The sequence below is a fragment of the Neomonachus schauinslandi genome, chromosome 2, assembly GCF_002201575.2.
Source record: "Neomonachus schauinslandi chromosome 2, ASM220157v2, whole genome shotgun sequence".
NCBI lineage: Eukaryota > Metazoa > Chordata > Mammalia > Carnivora > Phocidae > Neomonachus > Neomonachus schauinslandi.
The window spans coordinates 81,414,217-81,433,615 of record NC_058404.1 but is presented as its reverse complement, the minus strand read 5'-3'; the positions used below and the strand labels follow the sequence as shown (position 1 = coordinate 81,433,615).

The 19,399-nt window shown below is 36.7% G+C and overlaps 2 protein-coding genes across 3 annotated transcripts in view; one reads left to right on the top strand and one right to left on the bottom strand.

The window, feature by feature from the left end:
- Nucleotides 1-8,786, bottom strand: part of ANAPC10 (anaphase promoting complex subunit 10) — a 254,833-nt gene extending 246,047 nt beyond the window's left edge. Inside the window, exons 1-2 of one of the 2 annotated variants that reach the window (XM_021679318.1) lie at nt 8,676-8,786; nt 5,690-5,816 (exon numbers count right to left, since the gene is read on the bottom strand). In XM_021679318.1, coding sequence (XP_021534993.1) covers nt 5,690-5,804 — 115 coding nt within the window. In that variant the 5' untranslated portion in view covers nt 5,805-5,816; nt 8,676-8,786. The remainder of the gene's footprint in view (nt 1-5,689; nt 5,817-8,675) is intronic. The other variant, XM_021679317.1, reaches the window with a different exon arrangement.
- Nucleotides 8,787-8,841: 55 nt separating this feature from the next.
- ABCE1 (ATP binding cassette subfamily E member 1) overlaps nt 8,842-19,399 on the top strand; it is a 31,213-nt gene continuing 20,655 nt past the window's right edge. Inside the window, exons 1-4 of the mRNA XM_021679315.1 lie at nt 8,842-9,010; nt 14,828-14,957; nt 16,274-16,359; nt 19,101-19,198. Of these exons, the coding sequence (XP_021534990.1) occupies nt 14,855-14,957; nt 16,274-16,359; nt 19,101-19,198 (287 nt within the window). The 5' untranslated portion in view covers nt 8,842-9,010; nt 14,828-14,854. The remainder of the gene's footprint in view (nt 9,011-14,827; nt 14,958-16,273; nt 16,360-19,100; nt 19,199-19,399) is intronic.

The following is a 19,399-nucleotide window of genomic DNA, read 5'->3' as shown; positions in this document are numbered from 1 at the left end:
CCATGTCAGGCTTTGCACTCAGCGCCAAATCTTTTTGAGATTCTTTCTCTCCCTCTGCATCTCCCCCTACTTTAGCGCACATGCTCGCTTGCTCGCTCGCTCTCTCTAAAATAAATAAATAAAATCTTTAAAAAAAATAAAAAACAGGGGCGCCTGGATGGCTCAGTCATTAAGCGTCTGCCTTCGGCTCAGGTCATGATCCTGGAATCCTGGAATCAAGTCCCACGTCAGGGATCCTGCTTCTCCCTCTACCTGCCATTCTCCCTGCTTGTGCTCTCTCCCCTCTGACAAATAAATAAAAAATCTTAAAAAAAAAAAAAAAGTTCTTCAGGTAGGAGGAATATGATACCAGATAGAAGAATTGGGTCTATTCAAAGAAATTAAGTTCCAAAAATTGAAAAAAAAAATGTAAACATAAAAAGTATTTTTTTAATTTTTAATTGCTCCAAACGATAATTTACCATTTAAAACAAAAATAGCAACAATATATTCTGCAGCTTAAAATATCCAAAAATAAAATGTATGACACAAATGGCATAAAGGACTGGGTGGAGAAACTGGAAGTACACTGCTGAAGGATTCATACACCATATCTATGGTGGTGTACTACTACTTGAAGGTAAACTGTGATAATTAAAGATACATATTGTAATCCTTAAGGCAACCACTCAAAAATTTCAAAAAGGATATATAACCATTAAGTCAACAGTGGAGATAAAACAGAATCATAAAACATACTGAGTATATCCAAAAACAGAGAAAGAGAGGAAAAAAAAATCAACAAGAAAAAAAGAAAACAAATTCCAAGACAGTAGTATTAAATCTAATAGCATCAATACATAAAGTATAAATGATCTAAACACTCCCAATGAAAAGATAAAGAACATCAGATTAAATTAAAAACCAAGACCCGATGCTGTCTATAAGAAATCCACTTCAAATATAAAGATATATATACAGTTTAAAAGGAAAAGGAAAAACTTCCAGCTTCCAGTCTGATACGTAAAGAACTTGGAAAATATCACTCTCATCCTCACAACAACAACAAAAAAGCTAACTAAATGAAAACCAATAATACTTCTTAGGTCCAACACAGAATTGAGGTCACAGGGCAAACCACCACCCAGGAAACTGAAGAAACAGGTGAATATAGAGAATCACAGCTTACCAGAAGCAGCAACTGGTAGGAAAACTTAAAGAGTAATTGCTAACTGACTAATTGCTGGCCACTGACTATGGACGAGGTTGAGATAAAAACTCCTACAAGCCCTACCTTAGGAAGAGCTTTACCTTTTCATGAATTTTACCTAGGAGCCCCATCAGGTTCCCTTCAGGGTAAAGATCCAAGAAAATTCTCCAGTGCTTCCTGCAGAGGGAGGGGGGAAAGTAATCATTGTGAAATACACCCAGAGCATTCTGCTCTCTTTAACGAAGACCTGACTTCTAGGAAAACTGCTTTAGAGTCTAACCAACATGGGTTTTACTAGAGCCTAATTGACATGGGGGAAGGAAAATACCCAACTCTAGACTCCTCTAGCCTTCCTGTCTCTCACATAAGTTAGGGGATGGGGGAGTGAGAAGCACCTGTAAAGGTCACAGCCATGGACACAGGCCCACTAAAAGACTAAGATCTAGTCACAGGATTATAGAACACTTCTGTTCCCCCTACAACTTACCATGGTATCAATAGGGCTCCTATATAATACCAGGAGATTACAATCCAAAGAACTATAAACTTATACTCCATTTAATTAGTCTCTAAGGAAATCCAAAAATAACAAGGCAAACAAAAACAAGATACCTGGGGCACCTGGGTGGCTCAGTCGTTAAGCGTCTGCCTTTGGCTCGGATCATGATCCCAGAGTCCTGGGATCGAGCCCCGCCTTGGGCTCCCTGCTCGGCGGGAAGCCTCCTTATCCCTCTCCCAACTCCCCCTGCTTATGTTCCTGTTCTCGCTATCTCTCTCTGTCAAATAAATAAAATCTTAAGAAAAAAAGGATACCTAAACAATTTTAAATTCTGAATCTTAGCCTTTATCCCAGGCAGAAAATCAGTAAATCAGTTGAACAGAATAGCACCATCAGCTTGATCAAATTGACATTTATAGATTAGTTTATCCGGTGACAACAGAATATACAAGCTTCTTAAGAATACACAATTCCTGTCATGCTCATGTATAATGTTCACAAAAATGGGCCACATTCTGGCCTATAAAACATACATAAACAATTTAAAAGAATAGAAATCACAAAATATGCTTTCAGAACACAATAGAATTAAACAAGAAATCACTAACGGAAAGATAACTGGAAAATCCAAAATATTTGGAGATTAAACAACTTACAAATCAAGGAAGAAGTATCAAAAGAAACTGTAAAATATTTGAAACTGAATGAAAAAATTAAAATTACCAGAAATTGTAGAATACAGTGACAGCAGTGCTTACAGAGAAATTTATAGCTTGGGAGTATGTATGTTAGAAAAGAAGAGAGATTTAGAATCAATAATCTAAGCTTTCACCTTAAAAAACAAGAAAAAAGAGAGCAAATTAAACCCAAAATAAGCAGAAGAAATAATAAAAATCAGAACAGAAATCAATGAAACTGAAAACATGTAAGTTAAAAGAGAAGAAGTCACTGAAACCACAAGCTATTTTTTGAAAGGTTAAGATCAAAATCAATAAACCTCTAGCCTGGCTAACCAAGAAAAAAAGAGAGAAGACACAAATAACTGATATCAGAAACAAAAGAGGAGCCATCCCTACTAATTGCATGGATAATAGAAAGGAACATAAAAGAGTATTATAATAAACAATCTATTCCCACAAATTTAATATCTTCAATAAAATGGACCAATTCCCTGAAAGACACAATCCAACAAAATTCACACAAGGAGAAATAGATAATCTGAATAGTCCTACATCTACTACAGAAATTGAATAAAAAAATTAATAACCTTCCAAAAGAAATCATCAGGGCTAGGTGTTTCACTAGTGACTTCTATCAAACATGTAAGGAAGAAATAATACAAATTCTCTACAGTCTCTTCCAGAAAACAGAACAGAGGAAATATCTCCTAACTCATTCCATTAGGGCAGCATTACCTAATACCAAAACCAGACAAAGACATTACAAAGAAAGTGAAAGAACAATATCTCTCACGAACACAAATACAAAAATCCTCAAGAAAATACTAGCAAATAGAAACCATATATAAAGAGAATTATATACCACAACTAAGTAGGATTTATTCCAGGCATGCAAAGCTGGTTCAACATTCCAAAATTAATTAATGTAATCCTCCATATCAACAGGCTGAAGACGAAAAAAAAAATATGGTATCAATAGAGAAAGCATTTGACAAAATCCAACATCCATTCACATGGAATTTATCAGCAAACTAAGAATAGAAAGGAAACTTCTCAACTTTATCTATCCATGAAAAAACCAACAGCTAACACCATACTTCATGGTGAGAACCTAAGAGCTTTCCCACTGAGGTCAGGAATAAGAAGGATGTCCCTCCTCACCATTCCCCTACAATATCATATTGGAAGACTTACCTAACACAGTAAGACAGGAAAAGGAAATAAAAGGTACAGATTGGGAATGAAGAAATAAAAACAAATTCTACTCCTACAAATTCTACAGAATTTTACTCCTAAGTATTTACCCCAAAAAAGAACACATATGTCCACACAAAAATGTGTACATGAATGCTTACAGCAGCTCTATCCATAATCACCTAGTATGGGAAGCAATCTTGGTTAACTATCGCTGCATTACAATTACCCCAAAACAGCAGTTTAAAATACCAAACATGCAGGGTGCCTGGGTGGCTCAGTTGGTTAAGCGACTGCCTTCGGCTCAGGTCATGATCCCGGAGTCCTGGGATAGAGTCCCACATTGGGCTCCTGGCTCAGCGGGGAGCCTGCTTCTCCCTCTGACCCTATCCCCTCTCATGCTGTTTCTCTCTGTCAAATAAATAAATAAACAAAATCTTAAAAAATAAATAAATAATAAATAAATAAATAAATAAAATACCAAACATGCATTATTTCACAATTTCTATGAGATAGAAATTTGGGAGGAGCTTGATTGAGCACTTTGGCTCAGGGATGTTCAGGAGTTTGCAGTCAAGTTAGCTGAAGGAATTATCTGAAATCTTGACTGGGGCTGGAGGATCCATTCTAAGATGGCTTGCTCATATGCTGTTGACAAGAGGGCTCAGTTCCTCATGGGCTACTGTCAGGAGGCCAGAGTTCCTTGCCACACAAACCTTTCCACAGGGCCCGTTGTTTCCTCACAAAATGGCAGCTGGCTTCCCCGAGTGAGTGATCCAAACGAGAACAAGGCACAGTAACAATGTCTTTTATCAATCTAATCTCAGAAATCACACGCTACCACTTCTGCCATATTCTACTAGTTCCAGACACCAATCCTGACAGTGCAGGAGAGGTCAACAGAAGGTCACGAATACCAGGAGATAAGGATCACTGGGACCATTTTGGAAGCTGGTTACCACAAACCTAAATATCCATTAACTGGTGAATAGATAAACTATGGTACATCCATACAGTGGAATAGTAATCAGCAATAAAAAGGAACAAACTACTGATATACATAACAGCATAGAAAAAATCACAAATACTAAGTGAATGAGCCAGAGCCAAAAAGCTACATACAGTATGATGTGTTACACTCTGGGAAAGGCATAACCAAAGGGATACAAAACAGATCAAAGGTTGTCAGGAGCTAGGAAGGGGGCAGAAGACTGACTACAAAGGGGCATGAGGGAATTTCTTTGGATAATGGAAATATTCTATATTTGATTGTGATGGTGGTTATATGATCATATGTGTTTGTTAAAATTCATACAACTATACACCTAAAAAGGACAAGTTTTATTGTAAATAAATTATACCTCAAAAATTACTGATAAAAAGAGAGCTAAAGGAATCTTGAGGGGAAAAAAAGAGGTTTGGTTGGGAATATTGCTATAGGAGTCTTAATGTGTAAATAACAAGTTTCCAAAGGAAAAGTGACAATTAAACCAATAACATTATAATTAAAGTTCCTTAAGATAAAAAACTTCCTCTGAGCTTAAGTCTACAGATTCAAAGTGCCCATCAAATTGTAAGTTAGACAGATGAGAAAAGATACACAAGTATCTTGGCATATCCTGGCAAAAGTCTTAAACTTTAAGAATAGAAAAAGTTTAAATGCTTTCCAGAAAGAAAGAACAAGTCACTTAGAAAAAAAGAGAGATAAGCTTAGGCCTTCTTATTTGTAACAAAAAGGAAATGGTGAAATAGTACCCACAAATTTTTGAGAAAAGGACTGCCACCCAAAAATTCTATCCCAACCAAGAGTAAAATAAAATTATTTAGGAATGCCAAATCACTCAAAAAATGTATCACCCACTTATCCCATCTAGAGAAATAGCCAACAAAAAATGCTCACCAAATAACTAAATCATTGCAGAGATAGAGGAGGATAAAAGAAGAGACCTTATGAAATCTGAAGTGGATATTAGTAAAGCAATTGGGAACAGATATATAACAAATGAAAACTCAAATTTATTTTAGCATTAAAATCAAGCATCTAAACAAGAAGAATATTAAAGTCAGTCTAGTGTGCGAGGAAACTGTAAGTAGTTACTACAACTTTTTTGTTTTGTTTTGATTTACCTGGTTTACAAGATGAGAGTGACCAAACAGCTTGTGACCCAATTTCCCGTACTGTTCCAGTCCTTTCCAATTGCTTAGGGTCAGCACCAGGAGGTGTCTTGTTTGGTGTGGTCATTTTTTAAATATTCTATGTAGAAAACAAGAATATCCACATTATACCAGGATCTGAGCATCTTCTACAAAGGGTAAAAATTAAAATTTAACAGCAAAATATATCACTTATATACCCTTGATATTAACCATCTATTTCTCAAATGCAGGTAACATAACTCAATTACTATAATTAAAAAATCTTGGGAATTCAGTTTGTGTTTCTAAAATATATTATGACTTACAAGATGTGCAAAACAGTAGAGTAGCCAAAGGGCATGGGATCAGCCTCTCCTTTAGCCTAGACTTTGGGCAGGTCTGGGTTTTATTCCTTACCTGTAACAGGGGTCAACTTGATCTATAATTCTATAATGCTGTATAATTCTATACCTGAATAAAAAAAAATTTTTTTTTAAAGCTTTTATTTTTAAGGGGCACCTGGGTGGCTCAGGCAGTTAAGCGGCTGCCTTTGACTCAGGTCATGATCCCAGGGTCTTGGGATTGAGCCCCATGTGGGGCTCCCTGCTCAGTGCGGAGCCTGCTTCTCCCCCTACTCTGCCCCTCCCCCTGCTTGTGCTCTGTCTCTCTCTGTCAAATAAATAAATAAAATCTTAAAAAAAATAATAAAGATTTTTAAGTAATCTCTACACCTGACATGGGGCTCAAACTCACAACCCTGAGATCAAGAGTTGCACGCACCATCAAACGAGCCAGTCAGGCTCCCCTCTGAGTAAAAATTCTTAATTCAAATGATTTTTTTTCTGTAGAAAAGTTAAATTGAAATATTCTTATTCCAGGAATATGTAAATATTAGTTTCCATTTTACTTATTTTAGATGTAAATTTACTTCAATAATTTATTTTTTTATTAAAGTATAATTAACACAGTGTTATATTAGTTTCAGGTGTACAATATGATTCAACAATTCTATACATTTCTCAGTCCTCATCACAGTAAGTCTACTCTTTTTTTTTTTTAATTTTTATTTTTAAGTAATCTCTACACCCAACGTGGGGCTCAAACCCACAATCCCTAGATCAAGAGTCCCACCCTCCACCAAAGAGCCAGCCAGGTGCCCCACAATAAGTCTACTCACAATCCCCTTTATCTGTTTCACCCATTCTCCCACCCACCTACCCTCTAGCAACCACCAGTTTGTTCTCTGTATTTAAGAGTCTGTTTATTTTGGGGCGCCTGGGTGGCTCAGGTGGTTAAGCATCTGCCTTTGGCTCAGGTCATGATCCCAGAGTCCTGGGATCGAGTCCCGCATCGGGCTCCCTGCTCCTTGGGAGCCTGCTTCTCCCTCTGCCTCTCTCTCTCTCTCTCTGTTTCTCATGAATAAATAAATAAAATCTTTAAAAAAAAAAAAAGTGTTTATTTTTTTGTTTGTTTTGTTTCTTACATTTCACATATTAGTGAAATCATATGGTATTTGTCCTTCTGTATCAGATTTATTTCACTTTGTCTTATACCCTCTAGGTCCACCCATGTTGTTGCAAATGGCAAGACCTCATTCTTTTTTATGGCTAATATTTCATTGTGTGTGTGTACATCTTCCTTATCTATTTATCTACTGATGAACATTTGTGTTGCTTCCACATCTTGGCTAGGGTAAATAATGCTGCAGTAAATGCACGGGTGCATATACCTTTTTGAATTAGTGTTTTTGTTTTCTTTGGGTAAATTACCCAGTAGTGGAATTAGTGGATTATATGATAATTCTATTTTTAATTTTTTGAAGAACCTCCATACTGTTTTCCACAGTGGTTGCACCAATTTGTGTTCCCTCCAACAGTGCACAAGGGTTCCCTTTTCTCCAACAGCCTTGCTAACATTTACTTCTTGTCTTTTTGATTCTAGCCATTCTGACAGGCATAATGTGATTATCTCACAACAGAAACATGAAAAGATACTGAACATCACTAATCATCTCTGATGAGATATAGGTCTCCATTTTAAATAACCCATTAAGTGATACAGAGAAAAATCACTTCTCCCAAGTTGTCAAAAGTTCCATTTACATGACGTAGAAGATAATGTCAGAAAAATTGTTTCAAAGCATAGAAGTGAATAAACGACCCATTCTAAACCCCAAAATTTACTTCTTTTGTTAATCTTGGTAAATCTATGCAGACATGAAAATAAAATCTCCAGTAGTGAACAATATGTAAAACAGCTTAGGTAGTGCAAAGTTACAGATACTGAACATGGTTATATATGCTATTATAAACCTGGCCCAGTAGTTCAGTATACCATCTCCCTGACACCTTTTAGATCTCAGTTGTTTCCTAATCTCCACACAGCACTTGATACTCATTAAATAATAGTAGAGCCACTGGACTGTAAAATTCAGAAAGGCCTGAGACTTAAATGCTCAATTAGCAATTTATTGAATGAATAAATGAATAAGTGCAGTCATAAGCTTAAGTATTTGCTTCTGCAAGCTAAGGACTAGGATGAGACAAGTAAACCTGTGACTATCACTACAAGCTGAATATCCTGTCGTTGTCAAACATTCCAAAACGTCAAACTGTACCAAAAAAAAAAGGGAGGAAAAGAAAATAGCTCATCTCTACACTGGAGCAGAAATCAACTGCCCGACTTGGTACTGGACGCCACCCAGTGGATAAAACACGGAACTCGGAAAAGCCTGGGTTCCTAGCCACCCACTTAAGAATGAGTTGAGGCCAACGAAAGATCGCCATCACCAGCAGTATTTGGACCAGACTCTGTTGGTCCTGCTTGATACCTCTGCTAGAAATGCTAGAATGGGCCAATCGCTCTCCAGCGGCCTTGAGATCGGGAGCGGAAAACGGGATTGAGAATGGGGATGAGAACGCGTCTGCTTACGCTAGAACCATTCTCCACATCGGGGGGAAAAAGCCCACGCACTTACAGCTTACAGACCCGGCTTGCCGCAACCCAGCTTTTTAGGATACCCTGCAGCTCCGTGCCACTCCCACTCAGGACAGCCCGGCTTTCCCAACGACGTTAAGTTGGAGTCGCAACACAATGACGTCAGTTCTCGCCGGCTTGCCGGACCAACTCCAGGGCTCCGCCTGTCGCTCTCTGTCGCGCGCGCGCACTACGTCCCTAAGGCATGCGCGAGGCGGTGGCTAAGCACCGCCATTTTGGCCGGTGGCCGTAGGAACACGCCGTGTGGGTGAGAAGTGAAAGGAAGAACTGATTTGGCCTCTGAGCTCCCCTCCGCGAGGGGATCGTTTTCTCCAGGTACGTAACTAGCCAGGGAAAGTTTGGCCGTTGGCTGCGGCCTCACACGATTTAGAGACTGTAGGGATGTTCTCTGAGAGCCTTTGGTGAGGCCTCCGGTGGCGGCGGCGGAGAACGCAGCGGCGCGTGGCAGCCGGCTCGGAAGGCACAGCTGGAACCGCCAGAACGGGGGCACCGCCGAGGGCTCGGAGGCACGTCGCTCTTCCCCTCCAGCTGACCTGGACCTCGGCCACTGTTGCTCGCCACCCGCGCAGGGGCTACCAGAATGGACTTGGATGCCATCTCAGAGATCCAGACTCCACCGTCTCCACTCCCCCTTTACTACGCTCTTGCCCGAGAGCTGACAGAGAAGGCAACTTCAGAACTTAAAGCATCCTCTTTTTCCCCCATCCTTACCCTGACACAGTGAAATGGACATATTGTCACACATGCGTATTTGATTATAGGAAATCGTGGCCTTTTCTTCCACGGCTTCTCTGGTGATTATGGAATGAGTCATGGCATTTTGCCGCCATCAAGTCGCATCCTTCTTACCCGTTCCCCCTCTTTATAGAAATGATGGGCAGTTGTCGCTCTACTTTTCTCATAGAGCAACGTGTATTCGGTTATCCCAAGTAATCTCCCAGTTCAACGACTATAGCTTTTTTGGTGCGCTTTTATAGTACTTGGCACTTTCTTCTTGGTGACTTCTTTTCCCTGTCTTTATATAAACTGCATGAGATTAGGAGCGCGGCAGTTCCTACCTTGTAGACACGGTGGCCAAAGCCAATACCCACATCCGATAAACTACATAAACCTACTTTTTTTTTTTTTTGTGGTAAAGTCCATAAGAGTGAGAAATAACTGTCAAAACAATGAGGAGGGGTGTGGGAGGGGTTATGCTGGTGTTTTTGTTGTTGTTTTACCTTCTCTTCCACAGGGACTGCTAGTAGGCATTTATGATAGTGGTGGTTGTGTTGCATTTCTCAGTACATTTGCCTCATATACTGAAAATAATCGTACTCTATCAGCTACCTGACAATAATGCTTTGTCAGTGTTAACCAAGGGCTCTTAATCTGTATTTGTCCCAAAAGGGTATTTTTTTGTGTTAAAAATCTTGTTATGCCCATTAAAAACATTTTCTTAGGAAGAACATTTAATACAATTTCCGAGAGGAAAAAAAAGTATTAATTGGGTGTCCCTTCTAAATGTCTTCTGTTTAAGACTCTGCAAAGAGTTGTGCACCACTCCCAACTTACATGTTTTATAAGACTAATAACTTACCGTAACCATAGGTTAGAATATTTTATGTGATATCAGGTGTTATTTGTTCACAGCAATCTTTTAAATGCTTTCACATGATGTTATAATAATTTTGGTCTTAGACTGAAAATGCTTTCCATAATGCTTCTCACTTCCTTTTTTACTCCCAGCTGGAAGAATGACTGTGAGGGTCATTGTTTGAGTACCTATTTTGAACAGTTTGTCTTCAGATCTGAAATATCTTCAAATTCCTCTTTGTCTCCAGGAGTCTCTTACTACCCCCTACCTCCCTCCTGCGGCTTCACTGTGCTGTATCTCATTGAAAAAGAAATAGGGATCCCTCCTCCTCAATTCTTGAAAATAATATACAAATTTAGTCATTATTGTTCACAAAAGGAACAGTTCTACAAAGAATTTATATTCCTTATTCTTAAATGCATTATAATTTATCACTGTTTCTTATACAAATCAGCTTATTAATATCTCTGGTATGTTTTTATTTTTCTGTAAGTCATGTCTTTCAGTCACTTGGTTTTTAAAATGGTTTGAAATATCAGATGAAACACTTCAGTAGTTTGGCAGAAATAAAGTTTAGCATCAGCAAGTTTGTGATAAAAGATTTATTCTCTAGAAGGGACTTCATGACATTCATTCACCAGGTAATTTGTATGGTGTCCAGCTGTATTTTAATAACTAAAGACTTCACTTTTCAGGGAGTTGTCACTTAGAGTGAAAGCTTTTTTGTAGCAATTCAGAAGTCATTTAATTTCTTTCTCTTCTAGTCTTTATGAAAACTGGACCAGTTTTTAGAAGTTTTAAGGGGGTAGAGTGGATCTCTTAGTTTCCATAATTCCGTTTATTACATAAATACTTAGTGTCCTCTTGGGTGATTTTTTTTTTTCCGGTATATACTTTAGTGGATAGCTGTTACTATGAAATATTGGCAGTATTTCTGAAGTCACTATAACCTATAAGAAATTATTTACTATATCTAAATTCATTTTCTCATTTATTCAACAGAAATATCTGACCTTTTATGATGTGCTGGGCACTAGTTTAGCCACTGGGCTGAACAGACAAAAAATCCCTGCCCTCATGATGGAGTATCTTTTACTTGGGGTGGGAAAAATATTGTGTGTAGAGAGAAAGAGTATGTAAATACATGTATATACACAAGATAAATATGTACATAAACCATATGTACACACACATAACGAAATATATGCTGTGCGGTATAGTAGAAAGAGCTAAAGAGAATAAGCAAATCAGGAAAGAAGAAAACAGAAAAGCAGTTGGGTGTATTTTTTGGTAGTATAGTTAGAAAAGGCTAAGAAATAAATATTAAAGACTTGAAGTAGTGAGCCTTGTAACTCACTAGGGGGAATAGCATTACAGGCAGAGGGAATAGAAAATGTCAGGGCCCTAAAGCAAGAACATGTTTGACGTGTGCTAAGAATAGCAAGGAGCCAGTATGGCTGGAGCAAAATGAACAAGAGCTAGAGTAGTTGAAGATGACATCAGAAAGTAATAGAGGCTGATCAGTACCTCATTAATTCTTTTAAGGACTTTGGCTTTTACTCAGAATGAGTAGGGAAGCCATTGCAGGACTTTAAGTAGAGGAGTGACATGATCCTGGCTTACACTTAAAAAGGATCATCCTGACTAATGCAGTGAGAAGGAACTGTCAAGAGTCAGAGTAGAAGGAGGTAAGAGTAAAGCAGAGAGACCTGATAGGGAGCTATTAGAGTAAGGCCGATAAGAAATAATGGTGGCTTAGACCAGAATGATGAGAAATGGTCAGATTTATGAAGGTAGATTCGACAGAATTTGCTGTTGTGGCATGTAAAAGATAACTTCAAGGATTTTGGCTTGAGTAAATGGAAGGTTGGAGTTGTCATTTAACAGAATGGGCAAGACTGCTAGAGAAGCAAATTTTGGTGGGGACATCAGGAATTCAATTTGGGAGATGTGTTAGACCTTCAGGAAGAGATGTTGGGTAGTCAATAGATAGATATACAAGTTTAAGGTTAGGAGAGGTATCCTGGCTAGAGAGAGAAATTTGGGAGTTAGCAGCATATAAATAGGATGTAAAGCCATGAGATCAGAATAGAATACCTTAGAGAATGAATCTAAATAAAAAATGTGACCAAGTATTAGAGCACCTCTCAACTTTCAGTAGCCTAGAAGATGAGGAAAAGTGACCAAGAAAATAGGAGGGAAACTAGATTAGTGCTGTGTCCCAGAACCAAGTTAAGAAAGGGTTTCTATCTTTAGGAAAAAGTCATAATTTGTGTCAGATGCAATAAGTGTTCAGGTAAATTAACTGTTAATTAACTAATTGTTTTACCCATGTATAGAGTAGCAATGACCTGATAAATTGTTTTGATGGAATGATGGGCACTAAAGTCTGAAATGGAGTCCAGAAAAAATACATAGAAATTTGGAGTACTGACCGTAGGCAACTCTTTCAAGTAGTCTTGCTATAAAAGGAAGGAGAAAGAAAGCAATGGGAAAAGTTAGGGTCAGATAATAGAATGTTTGAATGCTAATGCTGATAGGAACGAGCCAATGGAAAGAATAACTGATGATATGAAAGACAGGAGAGAGAATTGTTAGAATATTCCCCTTAGTAGATGTCTTTTAGTGTGCAAGTAGACTTCACTGTGGAAATACATATAATGTGATTGCTGGTTGGCATAAGGGTTCACATGAGATGACACTAGTCAGCATGGCTTTGCTTTTTTGTCTACCCATTTTCAGCTTTATGTGTGCAGGTGAAGAGTTGTATGTAACCAGGATTGTAGTTAAGGGTATAAATGATTGACAAGAAAATTTTAGCTAGTACAGAGGGACATGAAGATACAAGAGCTGAGGGACAGTGGAAATGTGGTAGAATCAAGAGATAATGACAATAGGTCTAGGGAATGGGGGAGTTCAAAGGGTTGTTGGATTGTTGGGTACAACAGGGGTAAACTGAAAAGATAGGAGTGGTGGTTGGAGAATGGGGTATTTGAAATGGAAGTTATAAAAGGATTGCAGTTATTGGTAATAAGAAGGTCAAGGATTTCACCAAAGGAATGAGGGGTTGAGGGAGGGTGAAAGAAAGATCACTGGAGGAGAGAGGTTACTGAACTAAGAAGACAGGCTATTAATAGAAAGATCATCTATGAACATACTGAAATCAAGAATTATGACAGGAGCTGTAAAAGAGAGAGTGAAAATTAGCCAAGGGCAGAAGTCCTCAAATGGAAGGGAGTGATCTGATGGTCAGTGAATGACTAAAGCAGTTGGATGATCTAGAGGCAAAAGCTGACTTTTTAGTGAGGAGGGAGAGATAAGATAGTCTGGGAGCAACACTGAGGAACATGCTCTCTTATCCCTCTCCAAGCCTAATGGTATTGCAGCGTGTGAGAAAGACAGAGGTCTACAAAGGGAAGCAGTCAGTCAAAAAAAAAGAATTGATTATCACAGTCCTTGATAGAAAAGGCCAACAGATTGTCTTTGTCAGTGGGTAGTCTTTTGGTTTCAGGTTCTGCCATTACATACTGGAATAACCTGGAATTTTAAGATAGTTTTTGGAATTACTTACCTTAATCACTATTCTGAGAAAATTGATGTCTGTCACTAAGTCCAATATTATAGAAGATTTATAAGTTCCCTTTGACCTTAGTTGCATAATTGATGGCACTGTTAATTATTAAGACTTATAAAAGCTTTAAAAGTGAGCAGAGTCTATACTTATGGTTCCTTAGTCTTCTTTTCATATTAATGCTATTAGCATAAAATTCATCTTGGCCATATTACAAATTCCCAGAGAAATGCAGTTTTAATTTTTTCCCCTTAATCAACATCATGGTCACAACCTTAATAATAACTTCCATTAGTAGCATCATTAATAGTCCAATAAGATATGAAATAATACTTAATTTGAGGGAGGGAATAGACATCTTTATTATGTATTACTTTTTCACATCAGCTCCTATTCTGTTTTATTGGACTGTCTCACACTGGTATCAGTATTAGTTAGGAGACATTATATCATTTTTGTCCATCAAGTATAGTTTCCCCATCCCCTTTATTCTTTTTCCTTTTCCTAGCCATTCTTTTTGCATAAGAGCTTTCATTTTGGTTTGTCTGGTTTTTTTTTTTTTCTTTGAAATTGGATTAAATGTGTAAATTTGAGGAAGGCTGAAATCTCTGGTATTGACTATTCTATATTATAAAAACTGAGACAGTATGTCATTCTGTTTGTTCAGGTCTTTTATGTTTCTCGGTTATGGTTTGAAAGTTTCCTCACATGTATATATTTTTGTTAACTTGATTCCTAGATCTTTTCTTTTTTGTGACCATTGAAAATGATGTTTTTTCTTTTTTATATGAATCTTCTGATTAGTAGTATATATGTAAAATTTTGTTTTTTCATCCTTACTAAATTATTTTATTGCTTTTACTAGTTTTTTTTAGTAGTTACAGATAATCATATCTGAATATAGTGATAATTTAATGCCTGTGACTCATTTCTCGTAACTAATTGCATTGACTGTGCCATAATTTTGTTAATTTTTCTTTAATAGAAGAGCTGGATATTCTTTCTTAGAATTATGGCGGATAAATTAACAAGAATTGCTATCGTCAACCATGACAAATGTAAACCTAAGAAATGTCGGCAGGAGTGCAAAAAGAGTTGCCCTGTGGTTCGAATGGGTAAGCTGTTCTGTGGATCATTTAAAGATAAGAGAAGGTTAAAAGAAATAAATTGGCTTCATAGTTCTCTAGGCATATACTTTTTTCCTATTAGTTTCTTTAAAATATAGGGATAAGACCAGATTTTGTTCTAAATTTCTTTTACTGCTTTGTGACCAAATGATCTATTTTTGTTAATGGTAGAATAATGTATTTTTATCAGTATTTTTTAAAGTTCATTTTGACTATAAAATCAGTTTGTTACCGAGATTCTTACTGTTCTAGAAAAGTTCTATAATTTAAGTCATGGAGAAAGGACTAATATATTTGTTTTTGATAGTATTCTCATTTTAAAAAGCAAGAATGAATAGCTTACTAAGAATGGCTGATTCTTGAGCTTTTGCTGTATTTTCAAGATTAAATAAATTTAAAACAATCCGGAATTATTGGTAGTCTTTAAGGGTTACGTTAAGATAATTGTTACTTTTACTATATTAGTGAGGTATAAGCTTTTTGAATCTTTTTTTCTTTTTTTTTTAAGATTTTATTTATTTGAGAGAGAGAATGAGAGAGAGAGAGCACATGAGAGGGGGGAGGGTCAGAGGGAGAAGCAGATCCATGCTGAGCAGGGAGCCCAATGTGGGACTCGATCCTGGGACTCCAGGATCATGACCTGAGCCGAAGGCAGTCGCTTAACCAACTGAGCCACCCAGGCGCCCAAGCTTTTTGAATCTTAAAAGAAACTTTAGATGTCATCTATTATATTCTACCGTGCTATTTAGAAATTCCATTATTAATATTCCTAATGTCAAGTTTAATTTCGTGTGTATATTGAATGACTACATAGCTTTTCGGAGTATCACTGATTTAGCTAATGTATTATATTCCTTTTTCTACATTACCATTTCCAAGGCATATATTGTGAATTAAATATTCAGGTCAGACAGCTTAAAAATAAAACTGTTATGGGAGCACCGGTCTGGCTCAGAAGAGCATGCAACTCTTGATCCCGGGGTCATGAGTTTGAGCCCCACAGTGGGGGTAAAGATTACTTAAATAAACTTTTAAAAAAATTAAAAAATAAAGCTTTCAGAATCTGCCATAGTTTTATGAGCATATTTCTTCCCCAGTAGTAAATTAATGTATACTAATTATAATTAATCCCCACAAAACACTGATTTTTTTTAGGATGTTGTCTCAATTGTATTTCTTTGTGTGGCCTTTGTTTTTGAAAATCTGCTTCTGTATGGAGATTTGGAACCAGAATTACCTAACTAACAATGTTGAGAAAATTAGAATGCCAAGGAAAATAACGTAACTCTCTTTTTCTTTGCCAGGAAAATTATGCATAGAGGTTACACCCCAGAGCAAAATAGCATGGATTTCTGAAACCCTTTGTATTGGTTGTGGTATTTGTATTAAGGTAAGTGATATTTTATTTATGGGATCAAATTTGGAACCTGAAGAAGTCAGAAAATTCTGAATACATTATAACTATTTTTAAAGAAGCAAAATGTAAAGCAGTGAATTAAAAATGTAAATTTAGGAAAATGGTGTTCTGTCAATAATCTAATACTTAATATTGTTGCTTTTTGAAGTAACTAAACCACCCTATGTAAAAGTTATCCTTGCTGTACTCAACTTTGGAAAGCCAATTCCAACCAAAATTAATTTCTCTTTTTTTCACCCCCTTTTTTTCTCACCCTTTTATGAGGACATTCTTTCCCATGTCTTTACAAGTACTTGGAAATGTAAATACAAAAAGTGTGAGTCATATTACATGCAGTTCCTTCAAGTCTATATTTAACTTTAAATCATACCTAAATGCATACAGCCAAAATTGTTTGAATTTAACCTAATCCTTAAATGCTTCTGCTATATTATACATTTCTTCTGTTGCAGTTATCACAGTAGTGTAATTTTTCAAAATACCTCGGTTAGTTTTTGTTGCATTGAATAGTTTGGTTAGGGCTTTTAACTTTAAAATGAAAGATTTCCAGATTTAGTTCATAAACAATATTTAAGAACCAGTACATTAAATTCTTAATTTAGGTATTTTTATTTGTAGATAATATTTTTAGAAAGGAACTTTACCAGAGTATGGATACCACCCTGTTAACTGATTCTAATAAGGTTTATGTGTATTTTACATTTGTTTCTGAATCCTTAGTTAAGTATCCAGAAAGATTTCGTTGGTATCTAAAAGTGTTTTCTCTTGTTTTGAAAATATAATCAGGAAACATTCCTGCCAGCAAACATTTACTAATCTCTTGTTATATGCCTGTCAATGTTGCGGGTGCTGGAGATCTGATTTTGAACAATATATTATCTTCTACTCTGTTTTCTTCTTTACTGCTATAGAAAAATGAGATCCCAAATTTTGGGGTATACTTCAGTGGCTGAAAAGATACTGATGTGATGAATCTATTTGGGGGTGGGGGTAGTATATACCCCTTGAGCCCTAAGATACTTACAAAATGTACCTTATAGATGAAACAGTATGGATTTTTTTTCTTGTAGATTTAAAGAAGCTTAGATTTGCAGCCTATAAACATTTTACGTACATTGATACAATAATAGAAAATTTCTGTAAATGGAGGTAACTCCATTGGCAGAAAACTATCTTGTGTGAAGAAGAATTAATAGTTTTGGTTAGAGGGTGGTAATGACATTGTTAGAATACAAGAATTGTTTTTTTAATTCTCTGTGTTCTTATAACTTATAAAATGGGAATTCACTGAAATCTTTATCTACAGAGACTTTTGAATTGATCCCCTCAGATCTTTGAACCGTTCTGCTAAACAGATCTCTAATCTGGGGTTTTATTGTTTGGATGTACCTTTATAAATTTCTCTGAGAAATTTTTCTAGTCACATTGATGCTCTTAAATAACCTTCCAGTTCTTGCCATTCTTGTTTCTTGGACATTTATCTGATTGATAATAAACTGTTATTTGAATTAATTAATGAATTAATTTTTTTAATGTGAATTTACTCAATTGGAATATAAAGCATCTTTTTCATATGAGATGGTTAAAAACCACAATGGAAAGACATTAATCCTTGCTCTGTGCAAATATTATGCTAGCTGATGATGGGACATAAATAGACCCAAAAAGGTACAATCCATAAAGGACTAAACCTTAACCATAAAGACCTTAAAGGACTCTACAAAGTAGAAAAGAAAGCATACAAAGACAGGAAGAAGGAAGTAGTGAGAGGGCATCTGTCATCAACTGAATATGGAATGGTATACTCAGTAACCGTGTTTTATCTTGCCTCTTAGCTTCATCTAATAATGTTAAAAAACACACAGAGGGGAAAAAAAAACCCTCAATTTTTTTAAGGTTTTTCAGTAAGTATTAAAAACATATTAGAAGTCTAAAAATATGCCAGTCACTAAGGGAGAAAATTAGCTAATATGATTCTTGCCTTCAAAGAACTTAACTTTTATTTATTTATTTTTTTAAAAAAGATTTTATTTATTTGACAGAGAGAGACACAGCGAGAGAGGGGACACAAGCAGGGGGAGTGGGAGAGGGAGAAGCAGGCTTCCCGCTGAGCAGGGAGCCCGATGTGGGACTCGATCCCAGGACCCTGGAATCATGACCTGAGCCGAAGGCAGACGCTTAACGACTGAGCCACCCAGGCACCCCAACTTTTATTTTTTAAGTAAATAAGAAAGTGAAGCAATATTTTATATCTTTGTGAAATTCCCACATTTGGGTGGGTTTTTTTTTTTTTTTTTAAGTTTTTTTTAATATCTACAGCCAATGTTGGGCTTGAACTCATGACCCCAAGATCAAGAGTCGCATGCTTTCCCAGCTGAGCCAGCCAGGTGACCCATAATTCCTACATTTGGAAGATTGCTTATAAAAAATTCTTAATGTATCCATTTTAGTCATATAGATATATTTTTTTTAAAAAGATATATTCATTTATTTTAGAGAGAGCGCACCTGAGTGGGGGGAGGGCAGAGGAAGAAAATCTCAAGCAGACTCCCCATTTAGCGTGGAACCTCACATGGGGCTCTATCCCACGATCCTGAGATCATGACCTGAGCCGAAATCAAGAGTCGGATGCTTAACCGACTGAGCCACCCAGGCGCCCCAGTCATATGTGTATTTCTAAAAATTAACACAAAATTCTTTACTTTAAATAACAGAAATGCCCCTTTGGCGCCTTATCAATTGTCAATTTACCAAGCAACTTGGAAAAAGAAACAACACATCGATATTGTGCCAATGCCTTCAAACTTCACAGGTATATTTTCAAGTCAACATTCCTCTTTCCTTCGGTCAAAAGTAAAATACATTTGGAATTTTCAGAGAAATATAAAAATGGAAAAAGATATTAACCATCCACTAAAGAGAAATGCAAAACTATAACATCATACAGAATCAAACTGTATATGTCAGTGGTTCATTCTGGCTAACGTTAGAATTACCTGGGATTTTTTTTTTT